Consider the following 18,507-nt stretch of genomic DNA (forward strand, 5'->3'; position numbering starts at 1 on the left):
TTATTTTAATCAAAGATACATAATTCCATTGTATTTTCAATGAAATTAAGTTAAATGCAATGAAACAGGAACCACCTTCTAAGTTTAATGTATATAATCAATAGGACGTTGATTGAGGTATGCTAATCGCCGTGGGAAGCAAGGCGAAGCTCACCTTTCAGGTGTTAAACCCTTCGTCAGAGCCTCTTTTGCTCCGACGAAGGGTTAACGCCTGAAACGTCAGCTCCTCCTTATCTCCAATGGCAGTTAGCATACCTCAGTCAACGTTCCTATATCGACTCCATACATTGTTATACATGTCCGCCAACACAGATCGACACTAGCCTCCACCAGCCAGACTAGTTCATTACACTTTCTAAGTTTAGCTTACTTGTTTTAATACAATGCAATTAATTGGTTGGAAACTTCTACCTCTCCCCTCATCCCCCTCTCCTCCGCCCTCCCCCCCTCCACCCACCATCCCCAGAAACAATATTTATTCAAAGGAGTGAAACAAAACACCATTCGCCGCACCCCACCCCTCCCTGAACAAAATTCTAAAATCTTGCATTTATCAGTAAAATTATCAAAAAAGTAAAACCTGAAGCAACGTGGCGCCCTCAGTCTGCAAATAGGTATTTGATCTTATTGGAATTTTGCATGATCAGCCTACAGTGTAAAAGTTTACTGCCAACCACAGCCAGCTTGTCCCTCGACGAACTCCAGCCAAACTCTCCTTGCTTCCACTGCTGTTGCAAAGGTTCTGTCCTACTGGACTATTCGGGAATAAAAATAGCTCTTCGCTAACCACGCCCTTCATTAAGGCGTGGCGGAAAGGGAGAGCAAGAGAGAGAGAAAGCGACAGAGAGAGGGCGAGAGACAGAGAGAGGGTGAGAGACAGAGAGAGAGACAGAAAGAGAGAGAAACAGACAGACACAGACAGACAAGTATTGGTGATTTGAAAGAATCAACAAGCATCTTGACTTCCCCAAGTTTAAGGTAATTGGATATCGTATGCATGATCCCATCTTTCCCACCCTGTGAAGTTGAAGTTATGGGGAAGTAGTGTGGAAGTTAGAATATAACCAAGAGAAATACTAGTAAAGTAAGAGTTATACTCAAGAAGCACAGACTGAATTAGAAGTACTTTCCACCCTTTTTAAAACTCCTTGTCCTCTCCACTCCCACACCCGACAATATAGCGTGGAGATTGGGATGTTTAAGTGGGACGAAGTGTATGAAGGCATGAATCATCAATGAAACAATGATAACTAATACTGTGTAGTCAAACTGTGCAATTCCAAAATGTGGCTTCACGAAATATTCTTATTAGAGAATTCCCGAATGTCGGTGCTCTACTTACTGCCTTTAGGTATTACCATTAACGGCTAAACAACGTCCCACGAGTCCTAGTTTCCTGCTTTTCCATTTCCCTCTGTGGTTGCGCACGTCCCTCCAGCACATGCTTACGTGATCATCTCCATAGCAGCTGCAGCCATCGACTCAAATGGATAAAAAGGAAAACATGTGAAAGGTAAACAAAAGTACAAATCAGAGACCGGAAAAAAACAGCAACTTTCATATCCAGCGGTGGCAACAAATGTCCCTGAAGGATATTTATACTAATATTGAGATCGCTTCCCCCACTTTTGACCAATTTCTGATCTCTGCCAGTTATAGTAATAAATAATTGTGACTTGAATCCACCACGTGGATGACAAGTTGAACGATTGACCACACAGGTGTAGGTAGATAACAAACAAGCGAGGGTGTGCAACATATATAACCATTGTATAATGTTGGTGAGAATATTTGTCCATTGTATACTAATATATGGTACAAACACACGAAAAAACGAAGCAAAGCATGTCTTCAGGATATTTGGGTATATCGATATATATATATCTGTGCAGTGTCTGTCTTGTTTATAAAATGTGATATCACGTATATTACAAATACATTTGTGCAAAATAATTGTTTGAATTATGATTGGTTTAAACCATGACAAAACGGCAACTCGGGTACAGTCATTTATCTATATATCTACACATCTGGGCAGTGTCTGTGTTCTCACTTAACGACTCCCTCAAACTTTTGTTTCCGTGGTTGTGAAGTGTTTTTAATGACGTTGTGGTGGTTTTGAATCACGTGGTGGTGAGGTATTTTGAATTATGTGGTGGTGAGGTGTTTTTAAATGACGTGGTGGTGAGGCGTTTTTAAATCACATGGTGGTGAGGTGTTTTTAAATCACATGGTGGTGAGGTGTTTTTAAATCACATGGTGGTGAGGTGTTTTGAATTACGTGGTGGTGAGGTGTTTTGAATTACGTGGTGGTGAGGTGTTTTGAATTATATGGTGGTAAGGTGTTTTTAAATGACGTGGTGGTGAGGTGTTTTGAAATGACGTGGTGGTGAGGTGTTTTTAAATCACATGGTGGTGAGGTGTTTTGAATTACGTGGTGGTGAGGTGTTTTGAATTACGTGGTGGTGAGGTGTTTTGAATTACGTGGTGGTAAGGTATTTTATAATTACGTGGTGGTGAGGTGTTTTGAATTATATGGTGGTAAGGTATTTTAAAATGACGTGGTGGTGAGGCGTTTTTAAATCACATGGTGGTGAGGTGTTTTTAAATGACGTGGTGGTGAGGTGTTTTTAAATCACATGGTGGTGAGGTGTTTTGAATTACGTGGTGGTGAGGTGTTTTGAATTACGTGGTGGTGAGGTGTTTTGAATTACGTGGTGGTGAGGTATTTATAATTACGTGATGGTGAGGTGTTTTTAATTATGTGGTGGTGAGGTGTTTTAAAATCACATGGTGGTGAGGTGTTTTGAATTACGTGGTGGTGAGGTGTTTTGAATTACGTGGTGGTGAGGTGTTTTGAATTACGTGGTGGTGAGGTATTTATAATTACGTGATGGTGAGGTGTTTTTAATTACGTGATGGTGAGGTGTTTTGAATTAGTTGGTGATGAGGTGTTTTGAATTAGTTGGTGATGAGGTGTTTTGAATTAGTTGGTGGTGAGGTGTTTTGAATTACGTGGTGGTGAGATGTTTTGAATTAGTTGGTGATAAGGTGTTTTGAATTAGTTGGTGGTGAGGTGTTTTGAATTAGTTGGTGATGAGGTGTTTTGAATTACGTGGTGGTGAGGTGTTTTTAATTACTTGGTGGTGAGGTGTTTTTAAATCACATGGTGGTGAGGTGTTTTGAATTACTTGGTGGTGAGGTGTTTTTAATTACTTGGTGGTGAGGTGTTTTTAAATCACGTGGTGGTGAGGTGTTTTGAATTACTTGGTGGTGAGGTGTTTTTAAATGACATGGTGGTGAGGTGTTTTTAAATGACGTGTGGTGGTGAGGTGTTTTTAATTTGGTGGCTGTGAGGTGTTTTTATTATGTGTTTTATGGTGGTGAGGTGTTTTTAATTTCGTGGTGGTGAGGTGTTTTTATTACGTGTTTTATGGCTGTGAGGTGTTTTTATTACGTGTTTTATGGCTGTGAGGTGTTTTTATTACGTGTTATTATGGCTGTGAGGTGTTTTTATTATGTGTTTTATGGCTGTGAGGTGTTTTTATTACGTGTTTTATGGCTGAGGTGTTTTTATTACGTGTTTTATGGCTGAGGTGTTTTTATTACGTGTTTTATGGCTGTGAGGTGTTTTTATTACGTGTTTTATGGCTGTGAGGTGTTTTTATTACGTGTTTTATGGCTGTGAGGTGTTTTTATTACGTGTTTTATGGCTGTGAGGTGTTTTTATTACGTGTTTTATGGCTGAGGTGTTTTTATTACGTGTTTTATGGCTGAGGTGTTTTTATTATGTGTTTTATGGCTGAGGTGTTTTTATTACGTGTTTTATGGCTGTGAGGTGTTTTTATTACGTGTTTTATGGCTGTGAGGTGTTTTTATTACGTGTTTTATGGCTGAGGTGTTTTTATTACGTGTTTTATGGCTGTGAGGTGTTTTTATTACGTGTTTTATGGCTGAGGTGTTTTTATTACGTGTTTTATGTCTGAGGTGTTTTTATTACGTGTTTTATGGCTGTGAGGTGTTTTTATTACGTGTTTTATGGCTGAGGTGTTTTTATTACGTGTTTTATGGCTGAGGTGTTTTTATTACGTGTTTTATGGCTGTGAGGTGTTTTTATTACGTGTTTTATGGCTGAGGTGTTTTTATTACGTGTTTTATGTCTGAGGTGTTTTTATTACGTGTTTTATGGCTGTGAGGTGTTTTTATTACGTGTTTTATGGCTGAGGTGTTTTTATTACGTGTTTTATGGCTGAGGTGTTTTTATTACGTGTTTTATGGCTGTGAGGTGTTTTTATTACGTGTTTTATGGCTGTGAGGTGTTTTATGGCTGTGAGGTGTTTTTATTACGTGTTTTATGGCTGTGAGGTGTTTTTATTACGTGTTTTATGGCTGAGGTGTTTTTATTACGTGTTTTATGGCTGAGGTGTTTTTATTTCGTGTTTTATGGCTGTGAGGTGTTTTTATTACGTGTTTTATGGCTGTGAGGTGTTTTTATTACGTGTTTTATGGCTGAGGTGTTTTTATTACGTGTTTTATGGCTGAGGTGTTTTTATTACGTGTTTTATGTCTGAGGTGTTTTTATTACGTGTTTTATGGCTGTGAGGTGTTTTTATTACGTGTTTTATGGCTGTGAGGTGTTTTTATTACGTGTTTTATGGCTGTGAGGTGTTTTTATTACGTGTTTTATGGCTGTGAGGTGTTTTTATTACGTGTTTTATGGCTGAGGTGTTTTTATTACGTGTTTTATGGCTGAGGTGTTTTTATTACGTGTTTTATGGCTGTGAGGTGTTTTTATTACGTGTTTTATGGCTGTGAGGTGTTTTTATTACGTGTTTTATGGCTGTGAGGTGTTTTTATTACATGTTTTATGGCTGAGGTGTTTTTATTACGTGTTTTATGGCTGAGGTGTTTTTATTACGTGTTTTATGGCTGAGGTGTTTTTATTACGTGTTTTATGGCTGAGGTGTTTTTATTACGTGTTTTATGGCTGTGAGGTGTTTTTATTACGTGTTTTATGGCTGTGAGGTGTTTTTATTACGTGTTTTATGGCTGTGAGGTGTTTTTATTACGTGTTTTATGGCTGTGAGGTGTTTTAAATTGTTTGTATTATGATTGGTGTAAATCATGACAACACAGCAACTCAGGTATAGTCATTAGCCTCAGCTAAAATAAGCCCGTTCCTCAGTAACGACGCTTGGTGAGGCGAGCGCAGCGAGCCGAGCCAAGCTAGTATATATATACATACATATATATATATATAATTATATATATACACATGTTAAAATTTGTTAATTTCCTCATGGAAGAAGGCTAGTAGCATATTGATCTGTACATTCCATAAACAAACGTATGCAAGTATAACCCAAGGTTTAGCTGTTATGTTAAAAGAAGTTGCCTATCTAAAATGAAATACAAATTAGCAACTTGGCCAGTCTAGAAAGTTTCACTGGCAACTTTATACTGGCAGGAATGGATTCAACCCTTTGAGGTCCACAAGCATCTTGAAAGTAATTTTCAATTTTCAGATACACTAGCATATTGCTCATTGATAGGCTGATTTCATCAATTCCCCTCCCCCCCCCCCCCCCCCACCCCCCCCCAAAGCCTCCCAACAGTCACAGTCACAGTCACAGACACACACTTTAATGTGAGCAAGTGTGCACATGCAATTCTGACACTCAACAAAAAAGCCTCAGCCTCCCCTCACAACTCTGTCCCATCTTTGCTCGTCCCCCTCCCACCCCCACCTCCACCTCAAGCCCCAAAGTCTCAACCTCCCCTTTCCAATGCTATCCCATCTCTGCTTTCACCCTCATCCTACTCATCAAAATATGTAACACTTTCTGCTCCCCTATCACGCCATCGCCAATTTCACAAAAACCTGTCACAATTTGAGGAGAAAATCGTCGGAAATAATAGCAAACCTGCGTAACATCCGTAGTAAAAGTGCAGCTTGAGAGAGAGGCTTTTAAAGAGTAAGGTAAATGCTAACGGATTCTAAAGGATAAATGCTAAGGTGTTCTAAAGGGTAAATTCTAAAATTTTATAGGGTAATTCTAAATGGTTCTAAAGATAAAATGTAGAAATTGTGGGTAGAGTCAGTCGAAATGTCCAAATAATGTGGAACTCGCACGCACGGAAACACGCACAGTTTATTTTACATACGAGGGCCAGTCAATAAGTAACCTTCAAATGGCGATATAAATTTGAGAATGTAATGTGTGTAGTTGGAGACGACATATGTTATATCTATGGGTAAGAGTCATGTTTTGCCTGTTTTAGATCTGGCAACATTGAACGTATGACGTCAGTAGAGCAGTTCCAAGATGGCGGCTCCCTTAGAAGCATGCACCAGGGAGGAGCAACGTTCTGTCATCCTTTTCTTGGGAAGTGAGGGTGTGAATCCCAGTGAAATCCATCGCAGCATGAAGATGCAATATGATGACACATGTTTATCGCTGCAACAGATGTATTACTGGGACAGCAAGTTGAAAAGTGGAGTGTCCAGTGTGGCAGACACTGCTCGCTCGGGCCGGCCTCACACAGCCGACACACCAGAAATGGTTGTAGGAGTTGAGTGCGTGCTAAGGGAAAACCGATGTGTTATGCTGGTCTCCGATTTGAACATTAGCCATGGTTCAGCACACCATATCATTAACAACGTGCTGGGGTTCCGCAAACTGTCTGCAAGGTGGGTGCCGAGACAACTCACACCCGAACTGAAAGAACGGCGAGTGGACGCATGTGAAGAACTTCTGTGACATTACGAAACAGAAGGCGACGCTTTCTTACAGCGCGTAGTGACTGGGGATGAAAGCTGGGTCCACTACTTTCAGCCAGAAACGAAGAGGGCAAGCAAAGAGTGGTGCCATTCAACTTCACCGAAGCCCAAAAAATTCCGCACACAGCCGTCCACTGGAAAAGTGATGCTGACGCTCTCCTGGGATAGCCGAGGCCCACTTGTAGAGCATTACATGCCCAGAGGGACCACAGTCACCACACCAGTGCATCATACTGCGACCTACTTAAAAATCATCTGAAACCAGCAATCAGATCAAAACGTCGTGGACTACTCATTACCGATGTTTTGCTGCAGCATGATAATGCTCGGACCCCATACTGCCCGCGCTACAGCTGCAACAATCGAGGACCTGCATTTTGAGTGTCTTCCTCATCCACCCGGCTCGCCAGACCTCACCCCTTCGGATTACCACATCTTTGGGCCACTTAAAAAGGCGCTTGGTAGAACCACTTTCCGATCTGACAAAGAGGGCCAAGAGGCTGTGCACCAATGGCTACACAAGCAGCCAAAATATTTTTTTTCTAGAGGAATCCAGGCCGTAGTAAAGCGCTGGAAAAAACGCATTGAACGCAATGGAGATCATGTTGAAAAATAACAGTTGTTACACATGTACATGCAATAAACAAGTTGTGAAAAATATTTTAAGGTTACTTATTGACTGCCCCTCATATATAAGTTAAATTTGTTTGGCTATAATAATCACGAATATGAATTGAAATGAAAGAGTTTGCATGACGAAAAATACAAGTTTTCGCATCAACCAAATAAAAAAGAAAAATTATGGAAATGAAAAGAGGTATTACCTGTGTTCGTTACAGTGTTTGCCAATGCACAAACATAAAGTAGTCTAAAATTGCATGGAAGAAATCGGAGATACACCACTTTAAAGTTTAGGGACATTCGTGTGTCCCTTTGTGAATCCATTGTAAGCTTGTAAATGGCTTGTTATCGACCAAATCAGACGATACAGCACTCACAGTGGGATGTTGTACCATTTTTTGACCACAGCCTCTCCCAGTTGATCAAGAGATTGTGAGCATACTTAGCAACCAGGAATACACTTCCATAGTGTGCAAGCTTGTTCAATCAGATGACAATTCTGATTGAACTTGTCAGTCCATGAGAGTGATGTTGTGACCCTGAAGTGGTGTTGACAACATGTATGATGTGGACAGGTGTTGTCATCCACAAATATGAAGTGGGGACTTTTGAATCAGCGAGATGACAACAGGCTTAATTATCTCACGTCAGTCATAACACCGCTCTTAATGATAAGTTCAGTTATTCGGGCAACTTGTATGACAGCCCATACCATTAGACAGCCCACAACGAAGCCGATCATCTGACCAAAAGTTAAAATTAGCAAATCACTCCCACCTTATCTCCAGACTGTAGCATGTCAATGTAGAACTGATCATCTCGATCAGAGAGAGAGAGAGAGAGGTGAGAGAGAGGCGAGAGAGAGAGAGAGAGAGAGGCGAGAGAGAGAGAGAGAGAGAGGTGAGAGAGAGAGAGAGAGGTGAGAGAGAGAGAGAGGTGAGAGAGAGAGAGAGGTGAGAGAGAGAGAGAGAGAGGTGAGAGAGAGGTGAGAGAGAGAGAGAGAGGTGAGAGAGAGAGAGAGAGAGGTGAGAGAGAGAGAGAGAGGTGAGAGAGAGAGAGAGGTGAGAGAGAGAGAGAGGTGAGAGAGAGAGAGAGGTGAGAGAGAGAGAGAGGTGAGAGAGAGAGAGAGGTGAGAGAGAGAGGTGAGAGAGAGAGGTGAGAGAGAGAGGTGAGAGAGTGAGAGAGAGAGAGAGAGGTGAGAGAGAGCGAGAGAGAGAGAGAGAGGTGAGAGAGAGAGAGGTGAGAGAGAGAGAGAGGTGAGAGAGAGAGAGAGAGGTGAGAGAGAGAGAGAGAGAGAGAGAGAGAGTGAGAGAGAGAGAGAGAGAGAGAGAGAGAGAGGTGTGAGAGAGAGAGAGAGGTGAGAGAGAGAGGTGAGAGAGAGAGAGGGAGAGGTGAGAGAGAGAGAGAGAGGTGAGAGAGAGAGGTGAGAGAGAGAGAGAGAGAGAGAGAGAGGTGAGAGAGAGCGAGAGAGAGAGAGGTGAGAGAGAGGTGAGAGAGAGAGAGAGAGAGGTGAGAGAGAGAGAGAGAGGTGAGAGAGAGAGAGAGAGAGAGAGAGAGAGAGGTGAGAGAGAGAGAGGTGAGAGAGAGAGAGAGGTGAGAGAGAGAGAGGTGAGAGAGAGAGAGAGAGAGAGAGAGAGAGAGAGAGAGAGGAGAGAGAGCAATAGAGAGAGAGAGAGAAGAGAGACAGAGAGAGAGAGAGAGAGAGATATAGAGAAGAATAGAGAGAAGAGAGAGAGAGAGAGAGAGGCGAGAGGAGAGAGAGGCGAGGGAGAGAGAGAGACGAGAGAGAGAGAGGCGGGAGAGAGAGGCGAGGGAGAGAGAGGCGAGGGAGAGAGAGGCGAGGGAGAGAGAGGCGAGGGAGAGAGAGGCGAGGGAGAGAGAGGCGAGGGAGAGAGAGAGGCGAGAGAGAGAGGCGAGAGAGAGAGAGAGAGAGGTGAGAGAGAGAGAGAGGCAAGAGAGAGAGAGAGGCGAGAGAGAGAGAGGTGAGAGAGAGAGAGGCGAGAGAGAGAGAGAGAGGAGAGGCGAGGGAGAGAGAGAGGTGAGAGAGAGAGGCGAGAGAGAGAGAGAGGTGAGAGAGAGAGAGAGAGAGGCAAGAGAGAGAGAGAGGCGAGAGAGAAAGAGAGGCGAGAGAGAGAGAGGCGAGAGAGAGAGAGAGAGAGGCGAGAGAGAGAGAGGCGAGAGAGAGAGAGGCGAGGGAGAGAGAGGCGGGAGAGAGAGGCGAGAGAGAGAGAGAGAGGTGAGAGAGAGAGAGGGAGAGGCGAGAGAGAGAGAGAGAGGCGAGAGAGAGAAAGAGAGAGGCAAGAGAGAGGCGAGAGAGAGAGACAGGCGAGGAGAGAGAGAGAGAGAGAGAGAGAGAGGCGAGAGAGAGAGAGAGAGAGAGAGAGAGGCGAGAGAGAGAGAGAGAGAGAGAGAGAGAGAGAGAACCAGAAGGTTTATAAACGATAGTAATTACCTCATGTAATTGCAGCCTGAGGAAATGTGTGCTATTTGTTTTCACAAAACATGGATATTCTCAATGTACACATATCGTGGGGTCCCATTGACAAGGGCACACTATTTTACATCATTTCTTCTGCTTGTTTGGCAGGGATTTCCCTTGGTGTGAAAGAAAAACGTCATCATGGCAGGTAGGCCTCCTCAAAAGGTGGAAAGGGATGAGATCTAATCACGACAATCTCAATGTATTAACATTTTGACTTTCTTCAATTTATGTTTATTACGCAAAATGTGTATTTCAATTAAAAGTTATGTTCTCCTCTGAAATGGCATATCCCTTTACGCATATAACATCCCTCAATGTAAGAAATAACAATATTCCTGCTGCTAATTACAAATGGTCTAAATTGTGAAATATTGTGTGTGTGTGTGTGTGTGTGTGTGTGTGTGTGTGTGTGTGTGTGTGTGTGTGTGTGTGTGTGTCAGCTCTATTACGAGCCTCAGCCCATGTATAAAAAAAAAAGTGACTGCAGAGAGGGAGTGCTGCCATATTGTACTTCACCATGTACGTTCAAACCGTTCAGTCTTACATCAGCCTAAGTCCTGTGACATTTTCAGTGCAAGTGATTTCTCCAACATGTAATTACATATCATGACATTTCAAGGATTATCAGAATAGCTTGAAGGAAGAGCACTCACCTTTTTAGCTGTGTAATCTGGCTTCGATTCCTGACTCGACTCTAACCTGCACCAAGGTGTTTCACACGCAAGGCATTACATCATCCATCGCAAGGCACGTGAAAAAGCTGAATGCCTCAACTCTGTGTTTGCCTCTAAATCTTGTGTCCCAAACCCATCCCTCTCTGTACCCACCATACCCAGTCATACCCAGCTGCTCCTGGACTCCGTGTCCTTTCCTCCTGACAAGGTGGAAAAGTTTCTGTCAACCCTCGACTCTGATTCTGCAACTGGACCTGACGGCATCAGCCCACGGGTCCTAAAATCTTGTTCTTCCGCTCTTTCACTCCCTCTCTCTGTTCTCTTCACCCTCTCTTTTGCTCAAGGTCATCTGCCATCTGCTTGGAAATCTGCCAACATCACCGCTTTGCACAAAAAAGGTGCAAAAACAGATCCCAGCAACGACAGACCAATCAGCCTTCTCCCAATTATCAGCAAAGTCATGGAATCCATCATTGCTTCAGATATGAAATCTTTCCTCTTCTCCAATGGCTTGATCTCTGATCATCAATTTGGTGTCAGACTTGGTCACTCTACTCTGGACATGCTGCTTCTGCTTTCTCAACAATGGATGGAGGTCCTCAATGCCAAACAGGAAATTAGAGCTGTCTCCCTTGACATATCACGTGCCTTCGATACGGTCTGGCACCCCGCTCTGCTCACCAAACTCTCCTCTTTTGGTATCCATGGAAATCTCCACGCATGGCTGGCGGACTTCCTCTCTAGTCGTAGTCAACGTGTGGCCCTGAATAGGTTTCTCTCATCTCCTCTTCCTGTTCAGGCTGGAGTTCCCCAAGGCAGTGTTCTGGGCCCTGTGCTTTTTCTGGTCTTCATCAATGATCTCTCTGACTCTCTTGAAAATCCTCTCTATATCTTTGCTGATGACTCTACTCTCTGTCACTCCATTCTTCATCCCTCAGATCGGCAGTCTGCAGCCTCCTCACTCTCTGCAGACCTGGACAAAATCACAGACTGGGCATACAAGTGGAACATGTCTTTCAATCCTGACAAATCTCACACTCTGACGATGTCTCTCCGAAAAGACTGACTGGACAACCCTCCCATCCACTTTCTGAATAATCCTCTCCAAGAAGTTCTGTCACTCAAGCTTTTGGGTCTCACTATCTGCCATGATCTTTCCTGGGAAAACCACATTTCAAATCTGGCCTCCAAAGCCAGTCGCTGACTGGGTATCCTCCGTCGTGTGAAGTCCTTCCTTGGCACACCTGAGCTCCTCACCACATACAAGGCTTTCATCCGCAGCTCAATGGAATACTGCTCTCTCCTCTGGGCTGGTGCTCCTGCCTCACACCTAGCTCATCTTCACGCTGTTGAAACCAAAGCATTCAGAATCATTGGAATCTCCCGCGATGAAGCTAACTCCAAGGGCCTCTCACTCACTCACCGCAGGCAGGTTGGTGGTCTTTCCGTCTTCTACCGACTCCTCTCTGGCCTTGCCCCCCCCCCCCCCCCCAGCTCTCTCTGGGCTCTGTCCAGCAAATATTCCTACAGGTCGCACAAGATCTGCCTGCAACCCTCTTATGGTCAAACTGCCAAAATCAAGACTCTCTGCTCACCTTCACTCCTTCATTCCTCTTTTCTCCCACCTCTGGAACAAACTCCCTCACTCTCTTCAATCCCACTCCACCCTCCAGGTCTTTAAAACAGCTGTTCACCACCATCTCTTATCTTCCCCCATCCAAAACCTTGATCTTTTCTACTCCCGCTAATTTCACCCCAATTCCACTTTTTTGAAATACCAACTTCTGTCCTGGAAGTCCTTGGTGTCCTTGTGTTTTATACTTCTCCCACCCTCCCCCCCCCCCGTTCCCACGCCTCCTCCCCCCAAGCCCTCTCCCTCCCGCACATCTCCCTGCTCTTAAATGTTGTGTGCTCTCAAGTGTTTGTGTGCTTCCCCTTCTCTTGTCTTCCGCTCCCTCTTTTTATATATTTTGTTTGTCTGGTTGATTTGTTTGTGAAGTAAATGTCAGCTCTTTCACGAGCCTCGATTCAGTATCCAAAAAAAAAAAAAAAAAAAAATCCGTCGGATGGACGTCAAGCCGGTGTTGCACGTGCCAGCATTGGTTGACGGACGTTAACGATTCCACGGTATTTTTCGATGAACAGTAGGCGAGGTATCGCCGACAGCCTGGCCAAAGTCCCTGCCCTAACGTGCATGGGGCACTGCATCAGCGGCATGGCCGTGCATGCAACCGGCCAGCTGGTCATAATCGAAATGCAGTGCGAAATACATTCACCAAATTACAATTTATTATTATGTTGTATGCAGCCTGTGGCTGCTGGTTACATCATTGCTGGGGGTAAGGCTGTGCCGCCGATGCAGTGCTCCCTGTTTCCAGCGTGCTGATACTCATTTTGCCAACCTCAGAAGGATGACAGGTTGAATCAACTCACCTGGTGTTATGTAACGGCCGACATGGGCTCAAACCCAAGACCCTAAGATCGTTAACCAGCCACCTTAACCGTTAAGCTAACACCAGGATTACCAAATAATAATATTAATAAGCGGTCATAGAACCGGTACTTGTAAAATCAGTCGCTGAGACCTTATCCTTTGGACCTCAAAAACAATAGGCTTCGATCTTTTGACTAGCTCCACTAGGTGGTTACGTTTCGTGAAGATCAGATCGGTGTAGAATTGCAACATGTACGCTATTGCATTGGCACAGACGGACAGACCAGACCAACCAATCTACTTGCGAATCTTCGATTTCGCAAATTATAATGAAAAGTCTTTTCTAATCCCAACACTCTTAAAAGGCATTCGTGACCCCTTGTTTTTTTTTCATTACAACTACAAATGCAAAATTGTGTGCACATTGTACAGAGATTGATGATGCTTTTCCCCTTTTACAGAGAAACTCAAAGGAGCCAAGATCATTTTTGTTGTAGGTAAGTTTCCCTTCATGGTGATAGCTATTCTCTCTACTCCTCAACCTCGACCTCCTCCCCACAATTGAAGCAGACACATTGATATATTGAATGTGGTGTTGATAAAGTGCTAAATGACCTCTTCCTTTTCACAGCTTTAACGTTATAAAGTGCCAAAAATGTGACATTGAATCAAGGTGGTGTCCATATGAAGTGCAGGCATGATGGATGAAATGGCCTCTTCCTTTATCCAAGTTCTTTCCAAAAACCTTTTTTTTATAAGCCCACCCATCCTGAAAGGACCAATGAAGGCCTACATTCCAAATAACGGATGGGCCTTTGTATGCATAATCCCTATCAAGCAATCTTCACACAAAGGAGCACTTGGCCTGCACCTCTCCCACTCTCACTCAACAGCATGCTGTTTACATCTTAGTCAAATTAAAATGAAAAGTTATCACTTTGTCTTGCCTTTGAAAACCATACTATACCATTCCATGCTGGTGATGCACTTTTCATGTTATATGGCCTGTTTACATGATCAGTCAAAGTCCCAGTAATTACATTTTGACCATCCCATTGACCTTATTGACTAGGAACGCATGGTGTGACTTGGTCTTCAACTCAGACCATGCTAAGTTATCTTTGCAACACTTTTCTACATCCTAGTCTGGGAGCCAAATTAAAATCGGGCTTTACAATATTTTATGAGGTTGTCACCTCCCCCTACTCCTCTACAACATTGATGATGATGGTGATGGTGTGAGTCGTTGCTTTCGACAAATCTCTTCCATTTGTTGGAGTGCTCGCTAAGAATTCTGCGTTGTGCGAGGCTGTATAGTCCAATGCGGGACCTACAGCATCTACCGCAAACAGGTCCTTGCGGAGTTGGACATTGGCAGGTTTTCCTTTCTTGCCTCCACTGTCTCTCGATAGCAAGTCTCCCACATTCGAAGTGGTCCAGGCCTTTGCGGCAAATGCTATGCCAAGCTGACCTGTTTGTGGCCTGATGTTCCCAGGTGACAATTGGAATGGCACAATACTTGAGTGTAGACTTGAGGACGTCCTTGTAGCGCTTTTTGTCCACCACATGACCATTTACCAAATTTAAGTTGTCTATAGAAAAGTGCGCTTGGGATTCTATGGTCTTCCATGCATGTGACCAGCAAAGCTGGGCTTGAATCAGGAAATACTCAATTCCTTGGATATGATCAACAGCGGTCTAGGATTGAGGTGTCAGGTATTCTGTCGAGACAGGTGATGCCAAGAATCTTACGAGTCTTGATGTTACTTCATCGTCAATCTTTGCATTTTGAGAGAGAACACCTCCAAGGTAGCAGAACTTATCTACAACTTTGAGTGGCATGGCATCGATAGTAATGGATGGGACGCTATACGCACCTTCTCGTCTTGGCTGAAGCATAGCCTCAGTCTTCTTGAGGCTAATCGTAAGGCCATAGCGACGAGCAGATTGCGCAAAGGAGGTGCTAATAAATTGCATATCTTCCAGATTATGACTGAAGAGTGCGCAGTCATCGGCAAAAAGTAGATCACGGAGCAACATTTCCAAGATTCTGGAATTGGCCTTCAGACGCTGCAAAAGACGGACATTACCGTCGGTGCGAAACTGGATCATCGCTCCCCGGGTGCAATCTTTGAAAGCATCATGAAGCATAGAGGAACACACAATGCTAAATAATAGGGGAGCTAGGCCACAGCCTTGCTTTGTGCTGTTCGTAACAGGAAATGACTCAGAAGTGCATCCACTTTCCCTCACACGAGCAACCATGCCATCGTGGAAGGATCTGATGATGTTGATCAGCTTAGTGGGACAGCCGACTTAGAACAGTAGTTTTCAAAGGCCTTCTCTACTGACCAGATCAAACACTGTTGTAAGGTCGACTAAGACCTTGTATGGATCGAGATGTTGTTCTCTGCTCTTTTCCTGAAGTTGATGAACAGAGATCATCATTTCGGTCGTGCCATGTCCAGTACGAAAGCCGGCTTTCTGGGGTGATGCTGTGATGTGATGTGATGCTGACAATTGTTGGTGACATGCGATTAAGAATGATGCAGGCAAGTATTTTCCCAGCAATAGATAGTAGGGCCCACCACCCACCAAAGGAGCATGTAGAGGGAGTCAGGTATGGTTGCCAATGGATGCACTGTCTACTGGATCTACGCATTTGCCATTGCGTTCATTCAGATCAGCTTTCAGTATTTGAGATGCAGCGTGAAGTATCTTAGCAGGGATGGTATGATCGATCAGCAAGAGCTGTTACGGTTAGGGTCTGATGAAAATTCTAATTATAGTATGCTGGTGTCATCAGTTGCATGCAGTTGTTTCATAGCTTGAAATACAATCCTTAGCGTAATCAAACTGTGAAATACTATGTCAGAAAACCTTGGGTTGGAAGAAGACTGAAAAGATAATTTGCTACTGTAATGACTTTCTAATCTTTGTTTAGCCTCGTACTCTTGTATTTCACAGCAGTAAGGTTTCTCATTGAGAAGGACTGTCATCACAAATGCTTTGCCTCATGTAGGGGTTGGTCAATCTCTTCAATGGGTTCATGAAAAGTTTCTGCATATGGCAGATCATGCAGATATTCTGCATCATATAGACCAATCTTCGGCAAGTTTGACTAGTTGGCGTAACTCATGCAGCATTGTCGGTGATATTTTGCCTCCAAGGCAATTGGGTCTTCTCCCCTGATGCATCGTAGGATGGAAGTGTCCGTCCGGCCTTGCTTCTCTGCACCGTTGTTTGCAGGTACTTGGGATAAGGCAGCAAGCATTTATTTTGTGGTAGGTTTTCTGTTATGTCACACATTTATGCTAGTCAATGCTGGTAGGTGATGTTGCCCTACATTACCTCTGCCACCAAAGGTGGATGGAGGTTATGTTTTCACCCCTGTCTGTCTGTTTGTCCGTTTATGAACAAGAGATCTCAAAAAGTTGTGGACGGATTCGGACGAGATTCGGCAGAGATGTAGCGTATGTGACAAGGATGAATTCATTCAATTTTGGTGAAGATCTCAATATGGATTCGGATATGAGAATTATTTTAAATTTTAAGTGATTCTTCACCATTGAGTGATAGGGCTAAAACCAACATACAGTGCATTCAGAAAGTATTCAGACCCCTTCACTTTTTTCACATTTTGTTATGTTGCAGCCTTATGCTGAAATCGTTTAAATTCATTTTTTTCCCTCATCAATCTACCCTCAATACCCCATAATGACAAAGAGAAAACAGGATTTTAGAAAGTTTTGCAAATTTATTAAAAAGAAAAAACTGAAATATGACATTGACATAAGTATTCAGACCCTTTGCTATGACACTTGAAATTTAGCTCAGGTGCCTCCCATTTCTCTTGATAATCTTTGAGATGTTTCTACACCTTGATTGGAGTCCACCTGTGGTAAATTAAATTGATTGGACATGATTTGGAAAGGCACACACCTGTCTATATAAGGTCTCACAGCTGACAATGCAGATCAGAGCAAAAACCAAGCCATGAGGTCGAAGGAACTGCCTGCAGAGCTCAGAGACAGGATTGTGTCGACGCACAGATCTGGGGAAGCCTACAAAAAAATGTCTGTTGCATTGAAGGTTCCCAAGAGCACAGTGGCCTCCATAATTCTTGAATGGAAGAAGTTTGGAACAACCAGGACTCTTCCTAGAGCTGGTCGCCCGGCCAAACTGAGCAATCGGGGGAGAGGGGCCTTGGTAAGAGAGGTGACCAAGAACCCGATGGTCACTCTGGCTGAGCTCCAGAGATCCTGTGCGGAGATGGGAGAAACTTCCAGAAGGACAGCCATCACTGCAACACTCCACCGATCTGGGCTTTATGGCAGTGGCCAGATGGAAGCCAAACAGTTCAATCTTGGTTTCATCAGACCACAGAATCTTGTTTCTCACAGTCTGAGAGTCCTTTAGGTGCTTTTTTGCAAATCCCAAGCGGGCTTTCATGTGTCTCACTGAGGAGAGGCTTCCGTCTGGCCACTGAGCTCTGCGGGCAGTTCCTTCGACCTCATGGCTTGGTTTTTGCTCTGATATGCATTGTCAGCTGTGAGACCTTATATAGACAGGTGTGTGCCTTTCCAAATCATGTCCAATCAATTTAATTTACCACAGGTGGACTCCAATCAAGGTGTAGAAACATCTCAAAGATGATCAAGAGAAATGGGAGGCACTTGAGCTAAATTTCAAGTGTCGTAGCAAAGGGTATGAATACTTATGTCAATGTGATATTTCAGTTTTTTATTTTTAATAAATTTGCAAAACTTTCTAAAATCCTGTTTTCTCTTTGTCATTATGGGGTATTGAGTGTAGATTGATGAGGAAAAAATTAATTTAAACGATTTTAGCATAAGGCTGCAACATAACAAAATGTGATAAAAGTGAAGGGGTCTGAATACTTTCTGAATGCACTGTACAGCAGGATATCTCAAAAAGTTATGGACGGATTTGGACGAAACTTGGTGAACAGGTTGTGTGTGTGACAAGGAAGAACGGATTCACTTTTGGTGAAGATCCAGATCCGGCAAGTAGAATTTTTATGTGATTCTTCACCATTGGGAGATAAGGCCAAAAACGATACGTAGCAGGATATCTCAAAAAGTTGTGGACGGCTGATTTTGATTAAATTTGATTCTGTGTTGTGATTTTCTGGTCTACTCTGGGATACAAAACGTAAACTGTTCACCTGGCGGAGATATGCTCTCGACTGAGTGCCGTTATAGTTTTAATGGTGATATTTTGCTACACCCTGCCATTGAAGAGGAAGAAACCACCTCTCCTGCTTTCAAAGAACCAGGAACCTGTTTGACAGTGTTGCAGATGTCCAGCCATGTTTTGTTTGCTTGTGTATGACTTGTAGCAGTTTCCATGCCAGACAGTACAATCTTCCAGTGTCTGGTGGCTAGTTGACTGTACTTTCTCCAACACAGATCTTGCCACGTGTTTGCTACATGTCGTAGTCTCTGAAAGCCTGGAGCGGAAGGTGTGACAAGCCTTTGAGAGTTCTTGCAAG

At 43.5% G+C, this 18,507-nt stretch overlaps 1 protein-coding gene across 5 annotated transcripts in view; it reads left to right on the forward strand.

The window, feature by feature from the left end:
- Positions 1-675: 675 nt before the first annotated feature.
- Positions 676-18,507, forward strand: part of LOC137411338 (adenylate kinase isoenzyme 1) — a 77,532-nt gene continuing 59,700 nt past the window's right edge. For 3 of the 5 annotated variants that reach the window (XM_078783543.1, XM_078783544.1, XM_078783541.1), the window contains exons 1-3: positions 676-978; positions 9,990-10,029; positions 13,454-13,489. In XM_078783543.1, the coding sequence (XP_078639669.1) occupies positions 10,023-10,029; positions 13,454-13,489 (43 nt within the window). In that variant the 5' untranslated portion in view covers positions 676-978; positions 9,990-10,022. Of the gene's footprint in view, positions 979-1,438; positions 1,514-9,989; positions 10,030-13,453; positions 13,490-18,507 lie in introns of all 5 variants that reach the window. The other 2 variants (XM_078783542.1, XM_078783545.1) reach the window with 2 other exon arrangements.

This window comes from Myxine glutinosa, chromosome 8, assembly GCF_964187855.1.
Source record: "Myxine glutinosa chromosome 8, kmMyxGlut1.1, whole genome shotgun sequence".
Lineage (NCBI taxonomy): Eukaryota > Metazoa > Chordata > Myxini > Myxiniformes > Myxinidae > Myxine > Myxine glutinosa.